This window comes from Palaemon carinicauda, chromosome 6, assembly GCF_036898095.1.
Source record: "Palaemon carinicauda isolate YSFRI2023 chromosome 6, ASM3689809v2, whole genome shotgun sequence".
NCBI lineage: Eukaryota > Metazoa > Arthropoda > Malacostraca > Decapoda > Palaemonidae > Palaemon > Palaemon carinicauda.
The window spans coordinates 68,446,778-68,470,164 of NC_090730.1; the positions used below are offsets into that span (position 1 = coordinate 68,446,778).

At 37.2% G+C, this 23,387-nt stretch overlaps 1 protein-coding gene across 1 annotated transcript in view; it reads left to right on the forward strand.

Moving 5' to 3' along the window:
• Positions 1-21,462, forward strand: part of LOC137642123 (ankyrin repeat and LEM domain-containing protein 1-like) — a 24,211-nt gene extending 2,749 nt beyond the window's left edge. The window contains exons 2-4 of the mRNA XM_068374673.1: positions 15,866-15,998; positions 16,324-16,453; positions 20,570-21,462. Coding sequence (XP_068230774.1) covers positions 15,866-15,998; positions 16,324-16,453; positions 20,570-20,754 — 448 coding nt within the window. The 3' untranslated portion in view covers positions 20,755-21,462. The remainder of the gene's footprint in view (positions 1-15,865; positions 15,999-16,323; positions 16,454-20,569) is intronic.
• Positions 21,463-23,387: the final 1,925 nt, after the last annotated feature.

A 23,387-nucleotide genomic window follows, 5' to 3' on the forward strand; every position in this document is an offset into this window, starting at 1 on the left:
GGCGTTAAGCGTCCAGACCTCTTAAGAGGAAAATGGATAAAGTCGACCAGCGTCCTTCTAGGACACCGCAAGCTCTGGTTGTAGCTATTGGAGCAGTCCAGAGCGTTTTCCTTCCACCGAAGAGAGCTCGCCTGCCAAACGTCCTGTAAGGACGTTGGATTCTGTAAAGAATCGTCCAGTTGTTGGGCAGTTGTCTGAACCGGACATGATCTCGGTTCATGCTCCTCCTCCGCCATCAGATTGATTTTCGCCCTCTGGACGCTCTGAGCATTCTTTGAGCGGCGTGGAGAGCGAACCTGTGATTGACATGGCATCACCTGTATCACAACAAGTTGACCCGAATCTTAATATGCTGCAAGAGATGCAGCAGAGACTCTCTTCATTTATGCAAAGCTACTAAGCTACAGACAATAAAAGGGTAGCGTGCCTAGATCCTGAACGTCAGGAAGCTTCCTTTCTGGACGCCAAGCGGCGCAAGGCAGTGAGTCGTGAGACTCTCGAGGACGAACGTTTGGACATCTTCCTCATTAAATGTCCTATAACTGTTCCTAATAAGGAAAGGGGCATAATCTTGACCATGAACGTCAGGCAACCAAACGTGACGCGAGGCGTCAAGCAGCCAGTCGTGACAGTGAGCGGCCAATAGCACGAAGCGCCGAGCGTCCTTATAAAAGTGACGTTAAATGTCCTACAGGACGTGATCTTGAATATCCAGTGAAACGTAACGTCAAACGTCCTGCGATATGTGACGTCGAGCGTCCTACAAAGCGAGGCGCCGAACATCCTAATAAAAGTGATGTTGAACGTCCTACAGGAAGTGATTTTGAACATCCAGCTAGACGCAATGTCGAGTGTCCTCCAGAGCGAGGCGTCGAGCCTCCTACTATATATAGCATTGAACGCCCTACAGGACGTGTTCTAGATCGTCTAGCAAAGCGTGACGTTGAGCGTCCTGCTAGACGTGACGTCGAGCGTCCTACAATACAGGACATAGAATTGCCAGCGAGACGTGATGTCGAGCGTCCTCCAGGACGCAACGTCGAGTGGCGAGCAGCCAGGCTGGACGTCGAGCGTCAAGCGGTACGCAGCGTCAAGTGTCAAGCAGGACACGATGTCAAGCGTTATGCGGGACGTGACACCGAGCGTTATGCGTGACATGACACCGAGCGTCGAGCTTCCTTACACGAAAGTCAAGAAAGGAATCATGACTTTGAGGATGCGAGCTTCGGACTTCATGATGAACTTAGTCAAATCAAGAGTCGAGATCAAGAACACTTTAGTTCCAATTGCTTGGATCGCGAGCGTTTCACCGAGCGTCAAGGGGCTTTGTCAGAGGAAGACATTGACGATCATCTTTCCCGTCGAACTGTTTGAGGAGTTATCAGAAGAAACTCAAGAAAGTTTTTAACGATGAGTTTCCAGATTCTTTTGTGCCCGTTGCTCCACGTTCGCCACCATCAGAATTTACGCTTGGGAAGACGTCGAAGAAGGCTCTTTTAACCAGAATGGTTCTGTCACGATCATCAAAAAGAGCTCTTAGGATGATAGGAGACTGGATGGAGTCCAAAAAAGACCAAAGGAAAGCAGCCTTCGCGTTCCTTCCGACTAGATTAGCATCTAGATCTAGTATCTGGTACGATACGGGAGTAGTTCTCGGCTTGGGAGTTCCTGCCTCTGCCCAGGGAGATTTCTCAAGTCTAGTGGATGCTCCCCATCGATCGGCCATGAGGATGACCAAGATTCTCTGGTCTACTTCGGAGTTAGACCATCTTCTCAAAGGCGTCTTTAGAGCCTTCGAGGTTTTCAATTTCCACGATTGGACTCTGGGAGCCTTGAACAAGAAGGTTTCTGCGCTTAAAAAAGGTGACTCTTCTAGCTTAATCCATATCATGTCCTGTATGGATAAGGCGTTACGAGACGGATCGAATGAGTTGGCAGTGGTTTTCGCAGCAGGAATACTTAAGAAAAGAGCTCAGATGTGTTCGTTTCTGTCTCTTAGGGTTACTCACTTTCAGAAATCGGAGTTGTTATATGCTCCGCTGTCTTCCTCTCTTTTTCCGCAAGATCTGATTAGAGAGATTTCTTCCGCATTGACTCAGAAGGCCACCCAAGATCTGGTCTCAAAGACGTCAAGAAAGGTCCTACCATCCTCCTTCTCTAGCCGCAAACCAAAGGATGAAACATCTTTGCCTAAGTTTTCTCAGCCCTTTCGAGGGAAGACTTCCAGCAGGGGTAGCTCTAGGCCCGATGGAAGGAGAGCAAAGAGGAGAGGATTCAATACTGGGCGAAGCAGAGTCTTGACTGCTTTCGCCTTCAGGCAGTAGGAGCCAGACTACATAACTTCTGGCAAGCGTGGGAGATGAGGGGGGCAGACCTTTGGTCAGTACAACTTCTGAAGGAGGGTTACAAAATCCCTTTTATGGGGAAACCTCCTTTGGTTTTAACCCCAGTAGATCTCTTTCCCAAATACAGAGAGGAGTCAAAGAGGCAAGCTTTACAACTCCAAGCATCTCTCTTGTTGGAGAAGGGGGCCATAGAGAGAGTGCAGGTCTTACAGTCACCAGGTTTTTACAACTGCCTGTTCCTGGTTCCCAAGAACTAGGGGGGATGGCGTCCAGTTTTGGACGTAAGTACACTCAACACATTTGTCCAAAAGACGAAGTTCTCTATGGAGACTTCAAAGTCAGTGCTTGCAGCAGTAAAAAAGGGCGACTGGATGGTCTCATTAGACCTCCAGGATGCTTACTCTCACATCCCAATTCATCCGAGCTTCAAGCATTATCTGAGGTTCGTCTTCATGGGGGAAGAGTTTGTTTCGAGCCCTGCGTTTCGGCCTCAGCACCGCTCCTCAAATATTTACGAAACTTATGCTCAATGTAGCAAGGATTCTCCACTCAAGAGGCATCAGAGCCTCCTTGTATCTAGACGATTGGCTTCTCAGAGCTTGCTCTTACGATCACTTCCTGAAGGATCTTCAGATAACTTTGAAATTAACAGAAGAATTGGTCTTCTTGTCACCAAGGACAAATCTCTTCTGACACCATCAAAAAAGATACTCTATTTGGGGATGGTGATTCAGGGTCGAGTTTTTCGGGCTTTTCCGTCTCCCTTAAGGACGGAGCAAGCCATCTTGAAACTGCAATCGTTTCTAAAGGAGCAGATGTGTTCTGCGAGGAAGTGGATGAGCCTGTTGGGAACCCTCTCCTCGTTGGAACAGTTTGTCTCTCTAGGAAGGCTGAATCTTCGACCTCTCCAATTCCACCACAATCATCATTGGAACAGGGAGAAGGATTTAGAGACGATGTGCATTCCAGTTACGGAATCCATAAGAAGTTGCCTTCAGTGGTGGAATGATCCAGACAAGTTTCAAGAAGGTTACCCCTTAGAACAGAAGAACCCAGACCTTGTGTTTTGTTCCGAAGCCTCGGACTCTGGGTGGGGAGCAACACTGGGCAAGTTGGAAGTTTCGGGGTTGTCGACAGAGGTTCAAAAGAGCTTCCACATCAACCAAAAGGAATTGTTAGCAGTCCTGTTGGCCCTAAGAAGCTTCGAAGGGTCAGTTCTGAACAAAGTGGTGCAGGTCAATGCCGACAACACTACAGCATTGGCTTACATTGCCAAGCAAGGCGGAACCCACCTTATATCCCTTTACGAGACGGTGAGGAATCTCCTCTTCTGGGCAAAGGAAAGAAATGTAGTTCTGATTACAAGGTTCATTCAAGGGGAGAAGAACGTGATGGCAGACAGCCTCAGCAGGAGAGGTCAAGTCCTACCCACAGAGTGGACACTCCATCAAGGAGTTTGCAAGAATTTGTGGCGACTTTGGGGTCGCCCGTGTATAGACCTTTCGCGACCTCTAAGACAAAGAGGCTAGAGGCTTATTGCCCACCAGTGCCAGATCTTTCCTGCTAGATTTGTCCAATCTGGATGTGTACGTTTTTCCACCGTTCAAGATCCTTTACAAGGTGTTACAAAAGTTTGTGTCAAGCGAAGGGACCAGAGTGACTTTAGTAGCCCCCTTTTGGCCCTCAAGAGAATGGTTCACAGAGGTACTGGAATGGAGGGTGGACACTCCAAGAAGCCTGCCATTAAGAGTAGATTTATGCAAACAGCCCCACTTGGAAAGGCACCATCAAAGTCTCCAAAATCTTCAGCGAACTGCCTTCAGACTATTGAAAAATTCACAAGAGCTAGAGGTTTTTCGAAGGAGGCAGCTAGAGCTATTGCAAGAGCAAGAAGGCCTTTGACCATCAGGGTCTATCAATCCAAGTGGGAGGTTTTTAGAGAATGGTGCACAGTCAACTCTGTTTCCTCATCCAGTACCTCTGTAACTCAGATTGCTGACTTCCTTTTATACCTGCGAAGGAAGCAGAATTTTTCATCATCCACCATCAAGGGATACAGGAGTATGTTGGCAACTGTATTCAGGCACAGAAACTTGGACCTTTCTCAAAGCAACGTCACCAGGATTCACCAGCTTGGAATCTGGATATAGTCCTGAAGTTCCTTATGAGTGACAGGTTTGAGCCCTTGCACTCAACTTCGATGAAGACCTTTTTCTTGGTTAGTCTGGCAACAGCCAAGAGAGTTAGTGAAATCCATGCGTTTAGTAAAAACGTTGGTTTTCGAGATAACAAAGCTATCTGCTTATTGCAGTTGGGCTTTCTCGCCAAGAATGAACGCCCTTCTCAACCTTGGCCCAAGGCTTTTGAGATTCCGAATCTTTCGGATGTGGTTAGCAAAGAGTTGGAGAGAGTCCTATGCCCAGTAAGAGCCCTGAAGTTCTACTTGGACAGAACGAAAGAGTTGCGAGGCAAGTCGGAAGGGAAGCTCTGCGGTGCTTGGTCAAGAAGCCCTCCTTGCAGATGTCAAAGAAAGCCCTTTCATTCTTCATCAGACTTTTAATAAGAGAGGCTCATACACATTGCAGTGAGACGGACTTTAGACTTTTAAAGGTCAAGACTCATGAAGTTAGAGCTGTAGCAACCTCAGGGGCCTTCAAACAGAATAGATCGTTGCAGAGCATTATGGACACAACCTTTTGGAGGAGCAAATCTGTGTTCGCTTCACTATCTGGAAAGCGTCCAGACTCTTTATGAGGACTGCTACACTCTGGGACCATTCACAGCAGCGAGTGCAGTAGTGGGGGAAGGATCCACCACTACATTCCCATAATCCTAATACCTTTTTCTTCTCTTGGAACTATTAATTTGTTTTTTACGGTTGTCTTGTGGAGATTGCGACAGTCTTTCGCAATCATTGATTTGGTCAGGTGGTCAATTTTGTTCCTTGAGAGCTCCCGGAACTGGGTATTAGAGGAGGCTCTGTCACATAGAGGTATGTACACCGGTTTGACAACTCCTAGAGATTTTCAGCCCCCTGAGAGGATTGCTGGATCTCATAAGGAAAACGGACAAAATGAGGCAGAGAATCATTGAAGTCAGCTTCCTTATCAGGTATGAACCCTTAAGCTTGTTTTTATTAACTCTTAAGCAGAATTCCAACTATATTGGCTATCTCTAACCCTCCACCAAAGGTGTTAATCAGCTATATATATAACTACCAGGTAAGTCTTATGTTTAAAAATTTTATTTTCATTATAAAATAAATTTTTTAACATACTTACCCGAAAGTTATATATAATTAAATTCCCACCCTCCTCCCCTCTAGAGACTAGAGGCATGGAAGATCTGAAGAATCATGGAATGGTTCCAGGTACCTCACTGGAGGCGCGCAGGTGGTACACCTGGCCATCCAATCGGCGATTGGATAGCTATATATATATAACTATCAGGTAAGTATGTTCAAAAATTTATTTTATAAGGAAAATAACATTTTATATACACACCAAGTCCCGGCAAAGTGGTCACAAAATACAACAGGCTATTTTTTGTCCAACCGGCAACCGGTTCTGTTAGTATTTAACAATAAGAAAAGCAGACAGGTTGATGCAAGTTGCTGTCAGTGCGAGGGGAGAGCGAAGATACAAAGGATAATATATACAAAAAAGAGAAATGTCGTTACTATGTACGATCGTGCGACACACGGGTGGTACAATAGGCGTAAGAGCATACGATGATGGTGATGAATCAAACTTTATCCCTACACATTAATTTCATTAATCAGACTTTGCCCCCCAAATCAATTTCATTAATCAGCCTTTAACATCGAAAAATCAATTTTATTAATCAGCCTTCATGCCCAAAAAGTATTTTCACTAAGCAGCCTTCACCCACCAAAATAAATTTCATTAATCAATCAGACTTCACTTAAAAAATTTAATTTCCATTATAAATCTTCACCAACCAAATTAATTTCATTAATCGGACTTCAACATCCAAAAATCAATTTTATTAATCAGCTTTTATTCCCCAAAAACATTCTCACTAAGCAGCCCCCACCAACGAAAATAAAATTCATTAATTAAGCACCCTTCACCCACCAAAAATTAAACTCGTTAATTAATTTCATCTATCGGACTTCACAAAAAAAACTAATTTCATAAATCGTACTTCACCCACCAAAATAATTGTCATTAATCTGCCTTCACCCCCCTTCTAAAATCAATTTCGTTTTAAGTTTATATCCACAAAATCAATTTCATTAGTCACATTTCAACAATAAATATTAATTTCATTAATTCGCCTATACCACAAAAGTCAACTTCCTTGAAGAGCCTTCACCCGACAAAATTAATTTCATTAATCAGTCTTCATCCCCTAAATCAATTCAATTCAATTAGACTTCATCCCTAGAATGAATTTCATTAATCATCCTTTAGCCCCGAAAATGAATTTCATTAAAGTCTATGCCCACCAAAATTGATTTAACTATAAATATTCTTCCACCAAAGTTAATTTAATTAATCGATCTTCACCTAACAACATTAATTTCACTAATCAAACTTAACCAACAAAATTAATTTCATTAATCAGACTCCACCTGCGAACGTCAAATTCATTGATTGGCCTTTACCCCACAAAGATCAATTTTACTAATCAGGTTTTAGCCCCAAAATTTATATCACTAATCACACTTCAAAATTAATTTGATTAATTAACCTTCACCCCGATATTTGATTTTATTGAGCAACCTTTATACACAAAAATTAAATTCCTTAATCAGACTTTACCCATAAAATCAGTTTCATCAATCAGACTTCGTCCCAAATCTCTAAAATTGTTTTAATTAATCACCCTTCACCCACCAAAATGAATTTCATTAATCAGACTTCAACCCCCCAAAAAATAACTACTTTAATCAGAATTTACCCCAAAATCAATATCATTATTCATCCTTTGCCCCCGAAAGAAAAGAAAAATTCATTGAACAGACATCAACCCCAAAAATTAATTTAATTAACCAGACTCTCCCACCAAAAATTAATTTCAATGATCATCCTTCCAACCCCCAAAAACATTTCGTTAAAAAAACGCCATTAGCCGACTGGCCCCCTTAATCAGATTTTGCAGACAAAAAATCTATTTAATTAATCTGCTTTCAATCCCCAATATGAATTTCGTTAATTAGCCTTTACCCCCAAAGTAATTTCATTAAGCAACCTTCACCCACCAAAGTTACTTTCATTAATCAGCCTTCATTCCCAAAATTAAAATCATCAAGTAGACTTCATCCACCAAAATTAATTCTATTAAACAGACTTCAACGCCACCCAAAATAAATTTCATTAATCAGATTTCACCACAAAAAATTAAATCAATCAGACTTTGCCCCCAAAATAGATTTCATTTAACAGTCCTCAGTACCTCAAATCAATTCCATAAATCAGACTTCCTTCCCAAAAAGACATTCTTTAATTAGACTTTGCCCCACAAATCAACTTGATTAAAGAGCCTTCACCAACCAGAATTAATCTTATTAATCAGACTTCAACCCTCAAAATTAATCTAAATAATCAGCCTTCACCAACAAACTTATTTTCATTAATCAGCCTTCATTTCCAAAATTAATTTTACTGAGCAGGCTTCACCCACTAAACTTAATTTCATTAATTAGACTACCCCAAAAAATTAACTTGACTTACCAGATTTCAACCAACACAATAGATTTCATTGGTCAGTCTTCACCCCCTAAATTAATTCAATTAATCATACTTCACAGAAAATGAATTTAATTAATAAAATCTCAGCATCGCAAAATCATTTTCGTTAAGAGTCTTTACCCCCAATTATTTTCATTAGTCAATTTTCACCCATCAAAATCAATTTGATTAATCAATTTTCAACGACCAAGATTAATTTCATCAATCAGACCACCCACAAAATTGATTTCATCATTCAGACTTTACCCCAAAAACCAATTTCATTAATCAGGCTTTACCCCCAAAATTAATATCGTTAATCACACTTCACCCACCTAAATTAGTTGCATTAATCAGTCTTCACCTCGATAATTAATATTGAGTAGGATTCCTACACCAAAATAAATTTAATTAATCAGACTTCATCACAATAATTAATTCCATTAACCAGACGTCACCCTCCAAATAAATTTAATTAAGAATCCATCAATCCATAAAATTAATTCATTTATCAGTCTTCACCCACCAACATTAATTTCATTAATCGGTTTTTACTTTCCAAAGTTAATTTCTTTAAGCAGCCATCAACCCCAAAAATTTATTTAATTAATTAGAATACACCACCCAATATCAGTTTCATTAATCATAGAGGCTCGGGGTGAGGATGGCAGGTTCATCCTTGCCGAGATCCTTGGACATGTGTCGTACAATGCTAATGGCATTTTTTTAATTCATATCAGAAGCAGGTCTTCTTATGCTATTTAACATTTATAACATATTTACTTTTCTGGTTTTAATTGAATATTCTTTTAATCTTTCTTTATATCTTTCTTTATAATAAACGATATCGGCGTCAATGACCTTCGATGTCAGGATGTCAGAGAACTTCAAATCATTCATTCATTCTTTCACTCCCATATGTAAGGATGGCAGGTTCATCCTTGCCGAGATCCTTGGACATGTGTCGTACAATGCTAATGGCATTTTTTTAATTCATATCAGAAGCAGGTCTTCTTATGCTATTTAACATTTATAACATATTTACTTTTCTGGTTTTAATTGAATATTCTTTTAATCTTTCTTTATATCTTTCTTTATAATAAACGATATCGGCGTCAATGACCTTCGATGTCAGGATGTCAGAGAACTTCAAATCATTCATTCATTCTTTCACTCCCATATGTAAGGATGGCAGGTTCATCCTTGCCGAGATCCTTGGACATGTGTCGTACAATGCTAATGGCATTTTTTTTAATTCATATCAGAAGCAGGTCTTCTTATGCTATTTAACATTTATAACATATTTACTTTTCTGGTTTTAATTGAATATTCTTTTAATCTTTCTTTATATCTTTCTTTATAATAAACGATATCGGCGTCAATGACCTTCGATGTCAGGATGTCAGAGAACTTCAAATCATTCATTCATTCTTTCACTCCCATATGTAAGGATGGCAGGTTCATCCTTGCCGAGATCCTTGGACATGTGTCGTACAATGCTAATGGCATTTTTTTTAATTCATATCAGAAGCAGGTCTTCTTATGCTATTTAACATTTATAACATATTTACTTTTCTGGTTTTAATTGAATATTCTTTTAATCTTTCTTTATATCTTTCTTTATAATAAACGATATCGGCGTCAATGACCTTCGATGTCAGGATGTCAGAGAACTTCAAATCATTCATTCATTCTTTCACTCCCATATATCAATTGCGGTAATCAGTATTTATACCCATACAATTTTATTTTATCAATCAATCTTCATCCAACAAAATTGATTTGATTAATCAGACTTCAACCACCAAAATAACTTGATTTATCCGAGTTCACACCCGAAAATTAATTTAATTGATCAGACTTCACACCACGAAATTAATTCTAATAATCAGCCTTCTCTCCAAAATTTATTTCATCAATCAGCCTTCTTCCGAAAAAAATAACTATTTAATTAAGCAGGCTTCACCCGCAGAAATTAATTTTATTAATTGGACTTTAATGCCATAAATAAATTTCATTGATCAGACTTCTACCATAAATTAATTTCATTGATCAGACTTCTACCATAAATTAATTTCATTAATAAGCCTTTATCCAAAAATTAATTCTATTAATCAGACTAAACCAAATTTAATTTGTTTAAGCAAGATTCATCCACAAAAATTAGTTTAATCAGTCAGAATTCACAATCTAAAATTTTCATTAAGCAGCCATTAGCCCTCCAAAATTAATTACATTAATAAGGCTTAACCGACAGAAATTGATTTAATTAATTCGCTTTCAACCCCCAACATCAATTTTGTTAAATAGCCTTTGCCCTCAAAGATAATTTAATCAGGCAAACTTCACCAACCAAAATTAATTTGTTTAATCAGCCTTCATCCCCTAAATCAATATCATCAAGCAGGCTTCACTCACCAAAATTCACATCATTAAACAGACTTCAATACACCCAAAATTAATCTCATTAAGGAGACTTTACCACCAAAAAGGAATTAATCAGACTTTATCCCCAAAATAGGTTTCATTAATCAGTCTTCACTACCCCAAATCAATTATATAAATCAGACTACCCACCAAGAAATTCGTTAGGTTAATAAGCCTTTGATCCATAAATCAACTTAAAACCTGATAAAATTAATATTATTAATCAACTTCACCACCCAAATTTAATCAGCCTTTCCCCCAAAAGTTAATTTCATTAATCAGCTTTAATCCCCAATATTAATTTCATTTAGCAGACTTCACCTATCAAAATTAACTTCATTAAACAAACGTCAACTCTCCTCAAAATTGATCTCATTAATCAGACTTCACCCCCAAAAATTAATTCAATTAATCAGATTTTAACCACCAAAATAAATTTTATTAATCAGTCTTCACCGCCAAAATTAATTTCATTAATCAGACTTCACTACCGAAAAAAAATTTAACTGATTAAATTTCAGCATCGATAAATCCATTTTGTTTATGAATCTTAACGCCCCAAATTATTTTTATTGGACAATTTTCATCCATCATAATTAATTTCACTAACCAATTTCCACCAAACAAAATTAGTTTTATCTCTTTTCACCAACCAAATTAATATAAATTAGCCTTTACCCATAAAATAAATTCCATTAAGTAGCCTCCACCCACCAATATTAATTTCATTGATCAATTCTCACCCACTAATATTAATTTTGTTAATAAATTTTCACCCACCAGAATTTATTTGAATAAATAATCAGGAAACTCCAATATTAGTTTCATTAATCAAATTTCACCCTCAAAGGTAATTTAAATTTGTGGTCTGCCCTCGATAACCTGGTACCCTCACCAATTTTCGGATCAAATAACTCCCTTATTGTTAAAGCTATAAAAAAAATTAAACATGAACATTGATCAATAATCATTCTTTAATACTATGTTAGGGGTAGAGGAAAAAAATATTTACCATTTATTATAAATATTTCTAAAAAGTAACTTGATAAAAATATATATATTAACAAAACAGCCTATAAAATTGTTCTTGTCCTGAGTTCTTATGATGATCTTGATGATGAAGTAAGAAAGTATTGGGACATCCATGCCAATTTTCAATGTCCTAGGGTGAAAAACTCCAAATCTGTGTCTGGGAAAAAAGAAAAATCAATTTGTTAGAAAAAAAACTGTGATTTGAAAATTTGCATTGTAAACCACCTAAATATTAAAATATCTTTTGCATTTACCACTCTGTTACAGAACAGAAAAAAAAATGTATATATGAGCAATTGAAAGGTGTCAAATTTTTTTTTTTCCAAGAGGGTCGTTTAACATAAGGTATTTCCCCTATAGCTCAATCAGAGATCTATATAAGACATTCAAATTATATTAAGTGGCCACACAGCCTCAAAATAACGTCACTGCATTGCAACACTATTCAACAATGTTCACTGAAAATCTCAACAACTTTTATAAATATCAATTTGAGATAATCAAAATGTAAAAGTATACAAAATCAAGATTTGTACATTTTTCGGTAACATGGTACCCACCTGATGACCTACGAAAATTTGAGGGGCTGAAATCTGGGGAATATGTGGAGCTCGGTTAGACCTATCTTACATTGACCAATACACATGACCAACTGACTCTGTGCACCTCTAACTCCAGGAATATCTGAAATAATCCTGGGAATCTCGAAAAATATGGTTCTGCGCTTGTGCCAGGTTTCCACATGGGGTTTACGATATGCACGCAGGGTTAAGGAGAATTCACCCACAAAACTCAATTTCATTAACCAACCTCCACTAATTCCCAAAATTAATTTCGTTAAACTTTTCTCCAAAGCTGATTTCATTAATCATTCTTTGCTCCCAAAATTAATTTCATTAATCAAACTTCACCCCAAGGATAAATACCATAGAGCAACCTTTACCCACTAAAATCTATTTTATCATATTTCACCATTAAAAATTAACTTAAATAAGCAGACTCCAACCTCAAAAAAAAAAAAGCTACAATAATGAGCCTTTATCCCCAAAATTAATTTCATCAATCAGCCTTTTCCCAAAAGTGCAGCCTTCACCCACCAAACTTGATATCATTAATCAGACTTCAACCCCTGAAATTATTCATTTATTGGACTTCACCAACAAAATAAATTTCATTAATCAGTGTTTATCCCCGAAAATTAATTTCATTAAGCAGCCATCCAGCCTTAAAATAAGTTCAATTAATCAGACTCTAATACCAAAATCAAATTTCATTAATCCTCCTTCAACGCCCAAAAATAAATTCCCTTAATAAGCCGTTACCTCCCAAAAATTAGAATTAATTTCACTAATTAGGCTCCACCCGCAGAATAATTTCATTAATCTTCTTAAGCTCCAAAATTAATTTAATTGATCATCATAAAGCCAAATATTTTATTTAATTAATCATCGTAAAGCAAAAAGTTATCTTCTTTAATGGAACTCCCCCCACAAAATTAATTTACTCGGCCTTCTCCCCCAAATTAATATCATTATTCAGCCCTCACCCTTAGAACTAATTTCATCAATCAGCTCTCATCAATAAAATTAATTTCATTAATCAGCTCTCATCAATAAAATTTCATTAATCAGGCTTCACTCCCAAATTAATTTCATTAATCATAATTAAACCCGTCAAATTAACTTAATTAATCAGCATTTGTCCCTCCCAATTAAAAAAAACGGGTCTACAATATTTGTTGAACCTATATAGCCAGATTTCTTGGGAAAATATCAGTGGAAATAAAGTACATTTGGCAGGCTTATTTACCTAATAGCTTCATTATGAAAGTCACGGTCTAGGTATAAAAGGTCAATAACCTCATTATGAAGGTCACGGTCTAGGTATAGATGGTCAATAGCTTCATTATGAAGGTCACGGTCTAGGTATAGAAGGTCAACCAATTTGTTCACCAAAATTTAAGCGACTCCCGCACCTTGTAACGCATACCCCCAATAGTTGCCAGTTTCCTGGTTCGATTTTCCGGTTTTTCCAATGTATACTTACACACATATATGTATGTAATTGTATACAAGTATCTCAACTATGATGAAGCTGGTTGTGTTTGACGAAGTTATCACTGTACACATGATTTAATCTGCTCATTTCATCTTTAATGAAAGAAAGTAGTTCTTTGTTACTCATCGGATTTTGATACTACGAAGATTTTATTACTTGAAAGATTTTGTTATACGAGTGTATCAGAATTCCTTACTAATCAAATTGTTAATCATAGATTATTTTGTTTATCCGATTTTGTTACCAAATGGCTGCAACCCCTAAGCCTTGATACACAAAAAGCTTCAAGCTTACACTTCTGCTTTGTATTAATAGACAGTTGAGGGTTACTCGTGGCTTTACTTACTTTTACTTTTAGGGGTTTATTATTTCTCGCCCTCCATCAGACACTAAGAGTCTGTTCAGGTGGGCCTTGGTGTGTGAAAATAATTTCTTTCCAGTTAATATTTTGCTCTGTATCTTTTCAGTTATTCGCTAGCATTTGTATTCAGGCTTAATAGTTTTCAGATCACTATTATAACACTTTCCAAAGAGATAAGTCTTCAGATTTTTCTTGAAAGCTGCCACATTTTTGCTATTCTTGACATCAAGTGGAAGGTCATTGAAGAGTCTCGGTGCAGCATAACAAAAATGTCTTCCTTCTATTGCATGATTCACACTAATTTCGAATAGTCTATATGGGTCACCAGCATGTCTAACTCTTACAGCAGCGCTAGTAGCTTGAGGGTAGGGGACCAAGCAATCACGAAGATATTTAGGCTTATCACTTGTAAGTGCTTTGTGAGTCAACATACAAATCTTAAATTCAATTCTAGCCTTAACAGATAACCAATGTAGATCGATCAATGCAGGAGTTATTCTCTCCCGAAGTTTAATGCCTTTTATCCGTCTAGCCGCCCGGTTTTGCACATTTTGAAGCTTTCTTAGTAGTGTATTGGGCAATTTATAGTACAGAGAATTGCAATAATCAAGCCTTGATATTACGTGACTCATCACTAAAATTTTTTTACTGTCCTCTGTTAAATATTTTCTCATAAATGCTATGTTTCTCAGGTGATAGTTACACACTTTCACTGTGTTCACTATTTGATCCCTCATTGACAAATTACAATCTATCGGTACACCCAAATTTTTCACAACAGGCACAATCCTAACATCAGCGTCACCAATTTTTATACTTTGAAATAATTGGTAATTCTTCAAAGCTACCTTTGTGCCAAAAAACATACATTCTGTTTTATCATCATTTAATTTAAGCTTTTTTCTCTGCATCCATGTTTTTATTTCAGTCATTATCTCATCAATTTTCTTCTTTGTATCTTGTGTTGTTGAAATTGAAAGGTAGAATTGAGTATCATCTGCATATAGTTTAAAGCCCACTTTTTGTTTTTTCAAGATGTGTGATTGCTCGATAGTATATATGTTGAACAAGATAGGGCCAAGAACACTACCCTGTGGTACACCTTTCATAAGAATTCTCTCACTGGATCGGTTTCCAGAAACTTCTACAATAGTCTTCCTGTTCGTTAAGTAGCTTCGCAAAAATTCCAGTGCTTCCTCAGTCACTCCAATGGACTTTAGGAAGATTTTTTATAGATTTTTACCACTACTCCAAATGGCTATGTTAGATGAGTTCGTTTGTATATAATTCAGTGATTTGGATAAAAATTAAGTTGAAAACTGTAGTGAACTTATAGCCTGCACTTTGATATCGATGGTTATAAGTGAAAATTATTCTGCCATTCTTGTTCGTCCATTTAAATTCTAAAATCTATACAGTTTTATATCGGATATATTTACTTTTCTGTATGAATTTGAGTCTTGCGTAATGATGATTAATAGCGTCCCCTCCTTCGAAATTCTAATTATTATGGGGTGTGAACACCGATTTGAATGTAATGTACCATTATTGTCTTCCTCTAAATAGAGCACTGGTCGTAATTCCTTTGCTCCGCTTGAATAGAATGCTGCTATTAGTCAGTTTTCCATTTTACTTTTAATGCGATTAAGTGGAATTACATTAGAATTTGTTATGCAATGAAATCAAACATCACTTGACATATGCTGCCAATAACCACCGAAATTTTGATATACCATAAGGAATTTTGAGTGTGTATCAAATGCCTAAGACACCAAATGATAATCTTCCTCATAAACTTTTGCGTCAACTTTCATTTACTGGGTTGTCTACAAATAGGTCAGTACAACATTGTGTAATAACTATTCCACGTGGAAGGTTAAAAAAACCTTCTATATTTAAATCTGTATTGCTATATAACCTAAACTGTTTTTTTTTTTTTTTTTTAGAGGAGCATTAATGGGAGAGGAGGAGAGGTTCAAATGTTTCATCTCTTCCATCTTTTATATCGGCAAAGGCACCAGGTGTAGACCTTACTATCATCTCTACGAAGCCTTTAAATCCAACAAAAAGGAGGCGCAGGTAAAATTAATTTACACAAAACTCAAAAATTGTTTCAATGATGTTGAATTACACATAGTAGACTGAAACTTCTGAAAACGGAAAATATCCATATGTAAACATTTAGTTTTCTGTTATCATTAAGATTCTTATGGTTTGAATTCGTCAGTTAAGTCGGCTTATAATTGTACCCGAATGGAAGGAATGGAATAGTAGAGTAGCTGTACCTTTGCTTTAACATTAGGTTACAGTAAAGATTGTACTGAGAAGACTAGTCAATGACATATGAAAATTGAAGTCTGAACGATGTGCACATAGAATATTTACTACACTTTGTATATTTCAGAAAGGTGAAAAAACCAAAAGAATTCAAAATATTTGGGCAGACGACTTGGGTGTTGTGTCCCTCCATGTGTTTCAAAACACAATTCCAGTTGAAGCTTGGACAAGAGAGGCATCCATGATATCAGCAATAGGTATTGGTCTTGAAAGCATTTTTATAAGATGGTACTCTTCCTGCAGATGAAGAGTGCTTAGAAATTGCTATTAACTGCATATCTCTTTATGAAGATTGCTGAGAGCATGTAACCATTTATTTCCGCAAGTAATATGTTCTTTTCATATTTAATATAAAGCCTAAATATAAAGTTAAGATACATATCTATTTGTAAGTATAAAAGTTACGTATTGCATACAACAATGACTACTGTAAAGTAATCTAGCTACAATTCGTTATTAGTTTAAAATAGAAATATGTTTGATTTGCATGAAAACTGTAACTTCAATTTCTAATTATGATACAGATTTCTTTCATAGCCTTATTTCAGATATACTGTAGGTATAAGGGTACCAATATCTGCTACCTTGAGACCTTAAATTTCTAACCAAAGATGAGATGGGCTTGACAGGGATCTGCAATTTCTTCGAATAAGGTTCCTGAACAAATAAGAAACTCTGAGAAGAGTCCTACAAACATCTCGCAGAATTAAATGCAGAATGTCAAGGTTATCACAGGAGTCATTCTTTTCTTTCAATTGTATGTGACCAGGACGCTGACATTATCTCTTGGTGTCAATTTACATGAGTGTTTCTCTTGCACACGAAGAATTTTTTTACTTTCACAAGGGAGTGGGTAGGTCCTCCCATTCACTCGCCTACCAGCAAGCCACTTGCCTAACTACAACCACCTAACTATGTATCTAATTAACTCCCCAGTCCTTAAGAGATGACCTAAATCTATCTATGCAGGCACTAATACTTGTGTAGTTCTAATAACCACATAATATACTGCGGCAGGAACAGGGGAGCTATTGATACAATGAAATCTGGCAAACAACTAACTTTATTTAGAGAGCACTGGTATCTATAGGCCCCCAAGGATCATATAAGAGTGATAACTGCATGTTTACAGACAACAGTTTTTATTAATAAGGTAAACACTGGCATATAAATAGATAACATAACAATGCAATGATAATGGATTTGAAATGATCTTGTTAAATTCAATGACTTTTTGATTTGGAGTCTGATGATGATTCACTGTTGAAAACTATGTACATATGGAATCCTTCTTTATTTGCATGTGCATTGCTTGCTGTACGTGCATTACATGGATCCCCCACCCCTCGGAAGCAGACATGCATTTGAAAGAGGGTGACATGTCCAAGAGAGTCTTACTGTTGGCAGGTCGTCTTGCAGGAGATATACAGGTTTTAGGTGATCAATGATGATCCAAGCCTCTTTACCATGAACCTTGAGCAGCAAAAGCTTTTGGAGTTCAATGGATGGCAAGAAATGGGCCTGTATATGGAGAGCTAAGCAGTGGCTTGAAGATGTGTGTCGTTGTGTGTAGGTAATTTGGAATGTATGGCTTTCCTTAGGGCTTATAAGTCTGATAGCAGAGAGTAAATTTCTCAATAGTGACACAGGGACGACCAATTGGGCACCAAATGCCATATCAGGGACCGAGACATTCAAGGTGCCCTTGGGATGTTGTCCTTAGTCAGGTGGAGCCCAGAGAAGTTGTGGAAATCAAGTGAAGTCATTAGAGAGGGACATCCAAACCAATTTTGAGTGAATGATGGAACCGTTCCACCATTCTGTTAGCTGTGGTGATGTACAGTATGCAGTAATCTGATGTAGGGCCATGCCAAGAATATTACCTAATGCAGTGCACAATTAAGAGGTGAAAGTGGCACCATGTCGAGACCAATATGCTCTGGGATGCCGAAACTTGCTATTCATCAGGAAAATAGGACCGCAGTACATGAGGTGGATGTTGCATCTTGCATGTGATGGCTTTAGGCCAGTGACTAGAGTAATTCATGAATGTGAAATGGTAAGTGTACTTATGACCTGGCTAGGAGCCAATTGTGCTATTGTGAGTGTCGGCAAAATGATGATGATGGCTAAGGAAAAGTGCCCACACCCGATTCTGTCTCAATGCACTTTTGAAGTTTGGCATGAAATACAGGTGCAGACCCAATCCTTGGGATCTTTACTAAAACCATACCATATAAACTTCTACTTAAGTAACTGTGCAGTAAATTAGCTTTAGGGGAGTGAGAGGCCATGGATCAGTTAAAACTCTTTTTGACACATGGAGGCAGGTATCAGCGAGCGTGGCCTACCAGTATTGACATCACAGGGGAGGATGGTGTGTTGGAGTCATCGAAGGAGACACTTTCCCATTGGAGAGACATGCAAGATGTCCTGTAGGTTTGGTTCTTGGAATCCTTTCATTACGTTTCTGCTAAGATTTAGTAATACATTTCCAGATGTACAATGGACATAATTTTTTTCTGGAAAAGGCTTCTACACAGTTTACCAAGGATGTGGGGAATGATAGTTTTATTCTGAAATGGAAGGGAGATGTCTGTGCTAATGGGAAGACCAGGCATCGGACTGTTGAGTAAAGGCTTACATAAGGCGCATTTGGTCTGTTTGAATGATGTGCATGCTCTCTTAAGTAGCAGAATTAATAGAAAGCCAAATACACTATTCAGTAGTCTGTGGTCAAAAGCAGAGTAGCTGGATTGTGCCTTGGAAGTTTTCTACTGAAGAAGGTCCATGGGTGGGGCAATCAGTTGATCATTTATTTGAGTACTGCCCAAAAAGCAATATCACTGGCATCAGTGGATAGTAGGAGGGGTGCAGTTGGTAAGGGAAAGGGGAGAACAGTAGCAGTTGTTAGGGCTTTCATTGCTTTGAAGAAGGCCTCTTTCTAAAGAGGCCCTACTTAAGGTTTTTTGGCTTACTCCTCTGGGAGTCATAGAGGGGGAGGCCAAGAGTGGCAGTCATGGCTGGCAAGAACTGGTGATAGTAAAGTAGTTCACCATGCCTAAGATCTACTGTAATGATTTGGCAGTCGATGGCGTGAGGAACTTCTGGACAGCTGATGCCTTCTCAGGGAGAGGGTGAACACTGTTACGAGTGACGCGATAACCCAAGAATGCCAGTTTCTTTGAACGAAAGGTACAATTGTCGAGCCAGATTACAAAGCTTTTTCTACAACAGGCAATTGAGGACGATGATAGGTGATGTACGTGGACCTCTTTGAATGGGGACACTATTAAGATGTTATCAACATTACATAAGCAGTATCTATCAGAAAGTGCATATTAGATCGTAAATCGTGCAAAAAGAAGAGTTTAGTTAATGGAGAGGCAACTACCAAAAGTAATGGCCTACTTACATATTTTTTGACCTTTGACCTTCAGTAGCACATTTCTTAGCCCAGAATTTGAAATGGAAGTAGCACAACTGAAGGCAACATTCAATGGCTTTTGAAGCGTGGCTAAGGTTGGTTTTGTTGCTGCCCACTCATAGCATGGGGTGGGTGTCAATATGGGGGAAGAGGTACTGATAGAAGGACAGCTCCCGAACAATTAGCTTTATTTAGAAACAAAACCGATGTTTATAGTCAACCAAAAGGGTCACACAAGGGTGACTATTAGATGTTGATGGTTAACGGTTTTTATCGTGAAGGCTGATATTAGTTTGAAGTAGATTACACAACGCCGTGATACTTGAGTTTCAGTTTGCTTGTTATATTCAACTGATTTTGGGCGTGGAGTCTGATGATGGTAATAGTGTTGAAGAAAAACTAGGTAGGGCCTCCTCCTTGATTTATATGACAATACCTGTCAGACAATTGAGGATTTCTATTCGCATCGTTAATAAGTGCAGTTAGTCTTGGTATTCATCAAAATAGATGGAACAAACTTGCTTGCAACAAACTTGACTTGGGTGATTTAACTTTGAACTCAGTGTAAATCACCTTTATTTACATGCATACAGATGCTCCTTAAAAAAAATTATGCATAATTATCTGAATAAGAAATTTTACCTTTTCATTTACTGAATATGTTTCTCATCTGCTAATAAGTACAGGTTGTTAGGCAAATCCCATTGCTAATTTGATGATTGGATCAGAAATTTCTTTGATTTCACCAAATTATCCTGAGTTTATAAACTGTTGAATTATTTACAGTTATCCTTAGGAATTAATATACCTAACTGTGCATGATCGAGTCAATGTTCCCTTGCTTATTTCAAATTCTCGAATGTTCTTTAAGAAGTTTTGTTCTCAGGGTTGCAGAACTTATGTAATGACATTCGAGGGACGTTCTACGGCGTGGCGAGTACCTGGAAGGCTGCAGAACAGAGGAATCTGGGAACCTATCTTCTTTACCGATGTCTCAACATTTTTATGTTAGAGGGAGAGAGGCAGTTGAGACCTTCGGACATTTCCGTGCCGAGTTGGAAAAAGAAGTGAAATCCCACAGGAAAATGAAGAAAGTTATATCATAATCTACTCCATGGGACAAAGAGATAAACTACTTTTGGAAAAGGTGGAAACTCCGTAATGTAAAATAAAATAATTGTTGGATAGAAGTAAACTCCTTTGTGAATAGAAGTAAAACTCCTTGAGATTAGAAGTAATCGCTTTGGAAAAGGAAATCTCCTTAGGAACTGTGGTAAACTTCTTTTTAAAAATTAACTTCCAAGGGAACTGTGGCAAAGTTGGTTTTAGAAATTAATTTCTTTGGTAGAAAAAGTAAGCTCCATGAAATGTAAGCTACTTTTTAAAAAAGTCAACGGAGACAAACTCATGTTTGAAAACAACGATTTCTGGGAGGGGTTTTATTTAATTTTCTCTACATTTTTATCTCAATAATAGGCATTTCAAGAATTTTTACGTGTTAACTATTTTTAAGGAAATTTTAACGTGAAATTAATAATTTCCCAGAATAATGAAATACAACTGAGATTTGAAATAGATATTTTTATTATTTCAGCTCAAATTCACGAAACGAGCATCATAAAAACACCTAAGTATATCATGTGGTTCTAGTTGACTTTTAAATCCTAAAGGAATATTTTAAGGTGAATCTTGAACTAATATAATTGATTTTTATCTTGATCTGTAAGTGCTTATAATTGTATTGAATAAAATGATGAATTAATAAAATTAATACCTCTTTTCAATTTTTTTCTACTGTTATTGTAAAATAGCGCATACGAATTGCTATCATTGAAGCAAGATCTGTTATTTATTACCTGTATGAATCAGTGTCGTCAGTACACTTCATTCGTAGCACAGCCTGTAATACTTAAAGGTCTTTGCATCGTATCTTTTCCCATTTTGCAGTCCAGCATTCTTTCAACTTCTAATTCATGCGCAACTGCAGGGTTTTCCCTCTTTGCAATTTGGACTCATTGTTCTCCCCACCCCAGTGCTGGTCATTATGATTCATATCCTATAAATCTTATCGTATCCTATGAAATTATTTCTGTATTTCCTTGTAGTTTTTTTCGTTTTATGATAGCATCAGAAAACAATAATCACGAAAATTCACCTGGAGTAAATGCACAATATCGGTTTGGTGAAATTTATATTTATTTTCACTATAAAAGAAATTAACGGCTCAATAGCAGATTGAATTTATTACCATTTCATCTCAACGTTAGGTCTCCCGAAACCCCATTTTTCCGCACTGAATGGCACCATAGCTAGGAAAGAAGCATACTGTGAGGATTCTTAGCTATAGAAAGGAACTACTACTACTACTACTACTACTACTACTACTACTACTACTACTACTACTACTACTACTACTACTACTACTACTACTACTACAGAACAAAATGTAACATAAACTAGGTTAGTTTTCCTAAAATTTCATTAAATAAATGGCTTGTATTAGGCATAGACGGTCTTAAGCCTATAGAAAATAAAATTGAGACGGGCTTTGAGAGGGGTGTAATGAGGTGAAACCATAATTAAAATCCTTGAAAATATCTTAATTGAGTTATTTCACAGAAGACTAAATCTACAGTACGAGTCATGTTTTACAAAATTGGATCAAAGAAACCAGTGTAATACGATACACGTATTTCAGTGATGAACGTTATCAATAAAAGAAGGTACTTTGCAAAGATGAATAATATTATAACTTTGCTTTTAAAATTAGCTTTAGTTAAAACACTATCATGAATTAGGCTATGATAAACTCATGAATTGTCTCACATTTCAATGCCATTTTGACATTACCTTCAGTACCTATTCTAGTTTAGGCTACAGTTGTCAAAATATTGAACTGATATAAAGTCTATTGCAATGATGTAAAATCAAGGTGTATGACATATGAGAATGAAAGGCTTAAGGCTAACCTTAGTTATTTTGAGTCTTAAATTAACGTTGCCTCGAAGAGGCTTTGCTTTTGTTAGATGATAATACCTTAACGAAGACTATCGAACTTTATTCAGAAATAACTTACGTGTTTATCAGAACAAATGGAGTAAATAAAAAAAATTCCGCACAAAAGCTTGAATAATTTGGATGACTACGGTGATAGAAATATGGAATGAGCCATTGGGCAAGGTTAACAATAACAACAACAATAATAATAATAGAATCTAAATATACAGGCGTAAATCAATAAGTATGAGCAACAACTGATTACTAGTTTTTCCTTTTATGAGTGACTTTAGAATATGGCATACAGAATCGTTTAAGCATGACTTCGCATTTCCTTCCTGTTATTGCAATAAATAATGCATAGTCCCTCTTCTATCATAGAGGAATTAAAGATGATGGAAAAACTGAAGTTAAAACACAAATGTGCAAAATGCCAAATAACCAAATGGTGCGTTGCAAACTTGCCTCGTAATAGTGTATACCTGTTTTGTCAGTAAAACCAGGAAATAAACAAATGGAGAAATTAAAACCAAGAAATAAGAAAATCATTGATAGAGATTATAATCAGAAGTAAGAAATAAAGAATCATAGACGATACTGTAGAAACGGGGATGGGTATCCAAAAATAACCAAATAAGATACAAACATGGACAGAACTTAGAGAGGTAATAATTACAAACAAAAACAGAGTTCATGAAACCCACTAG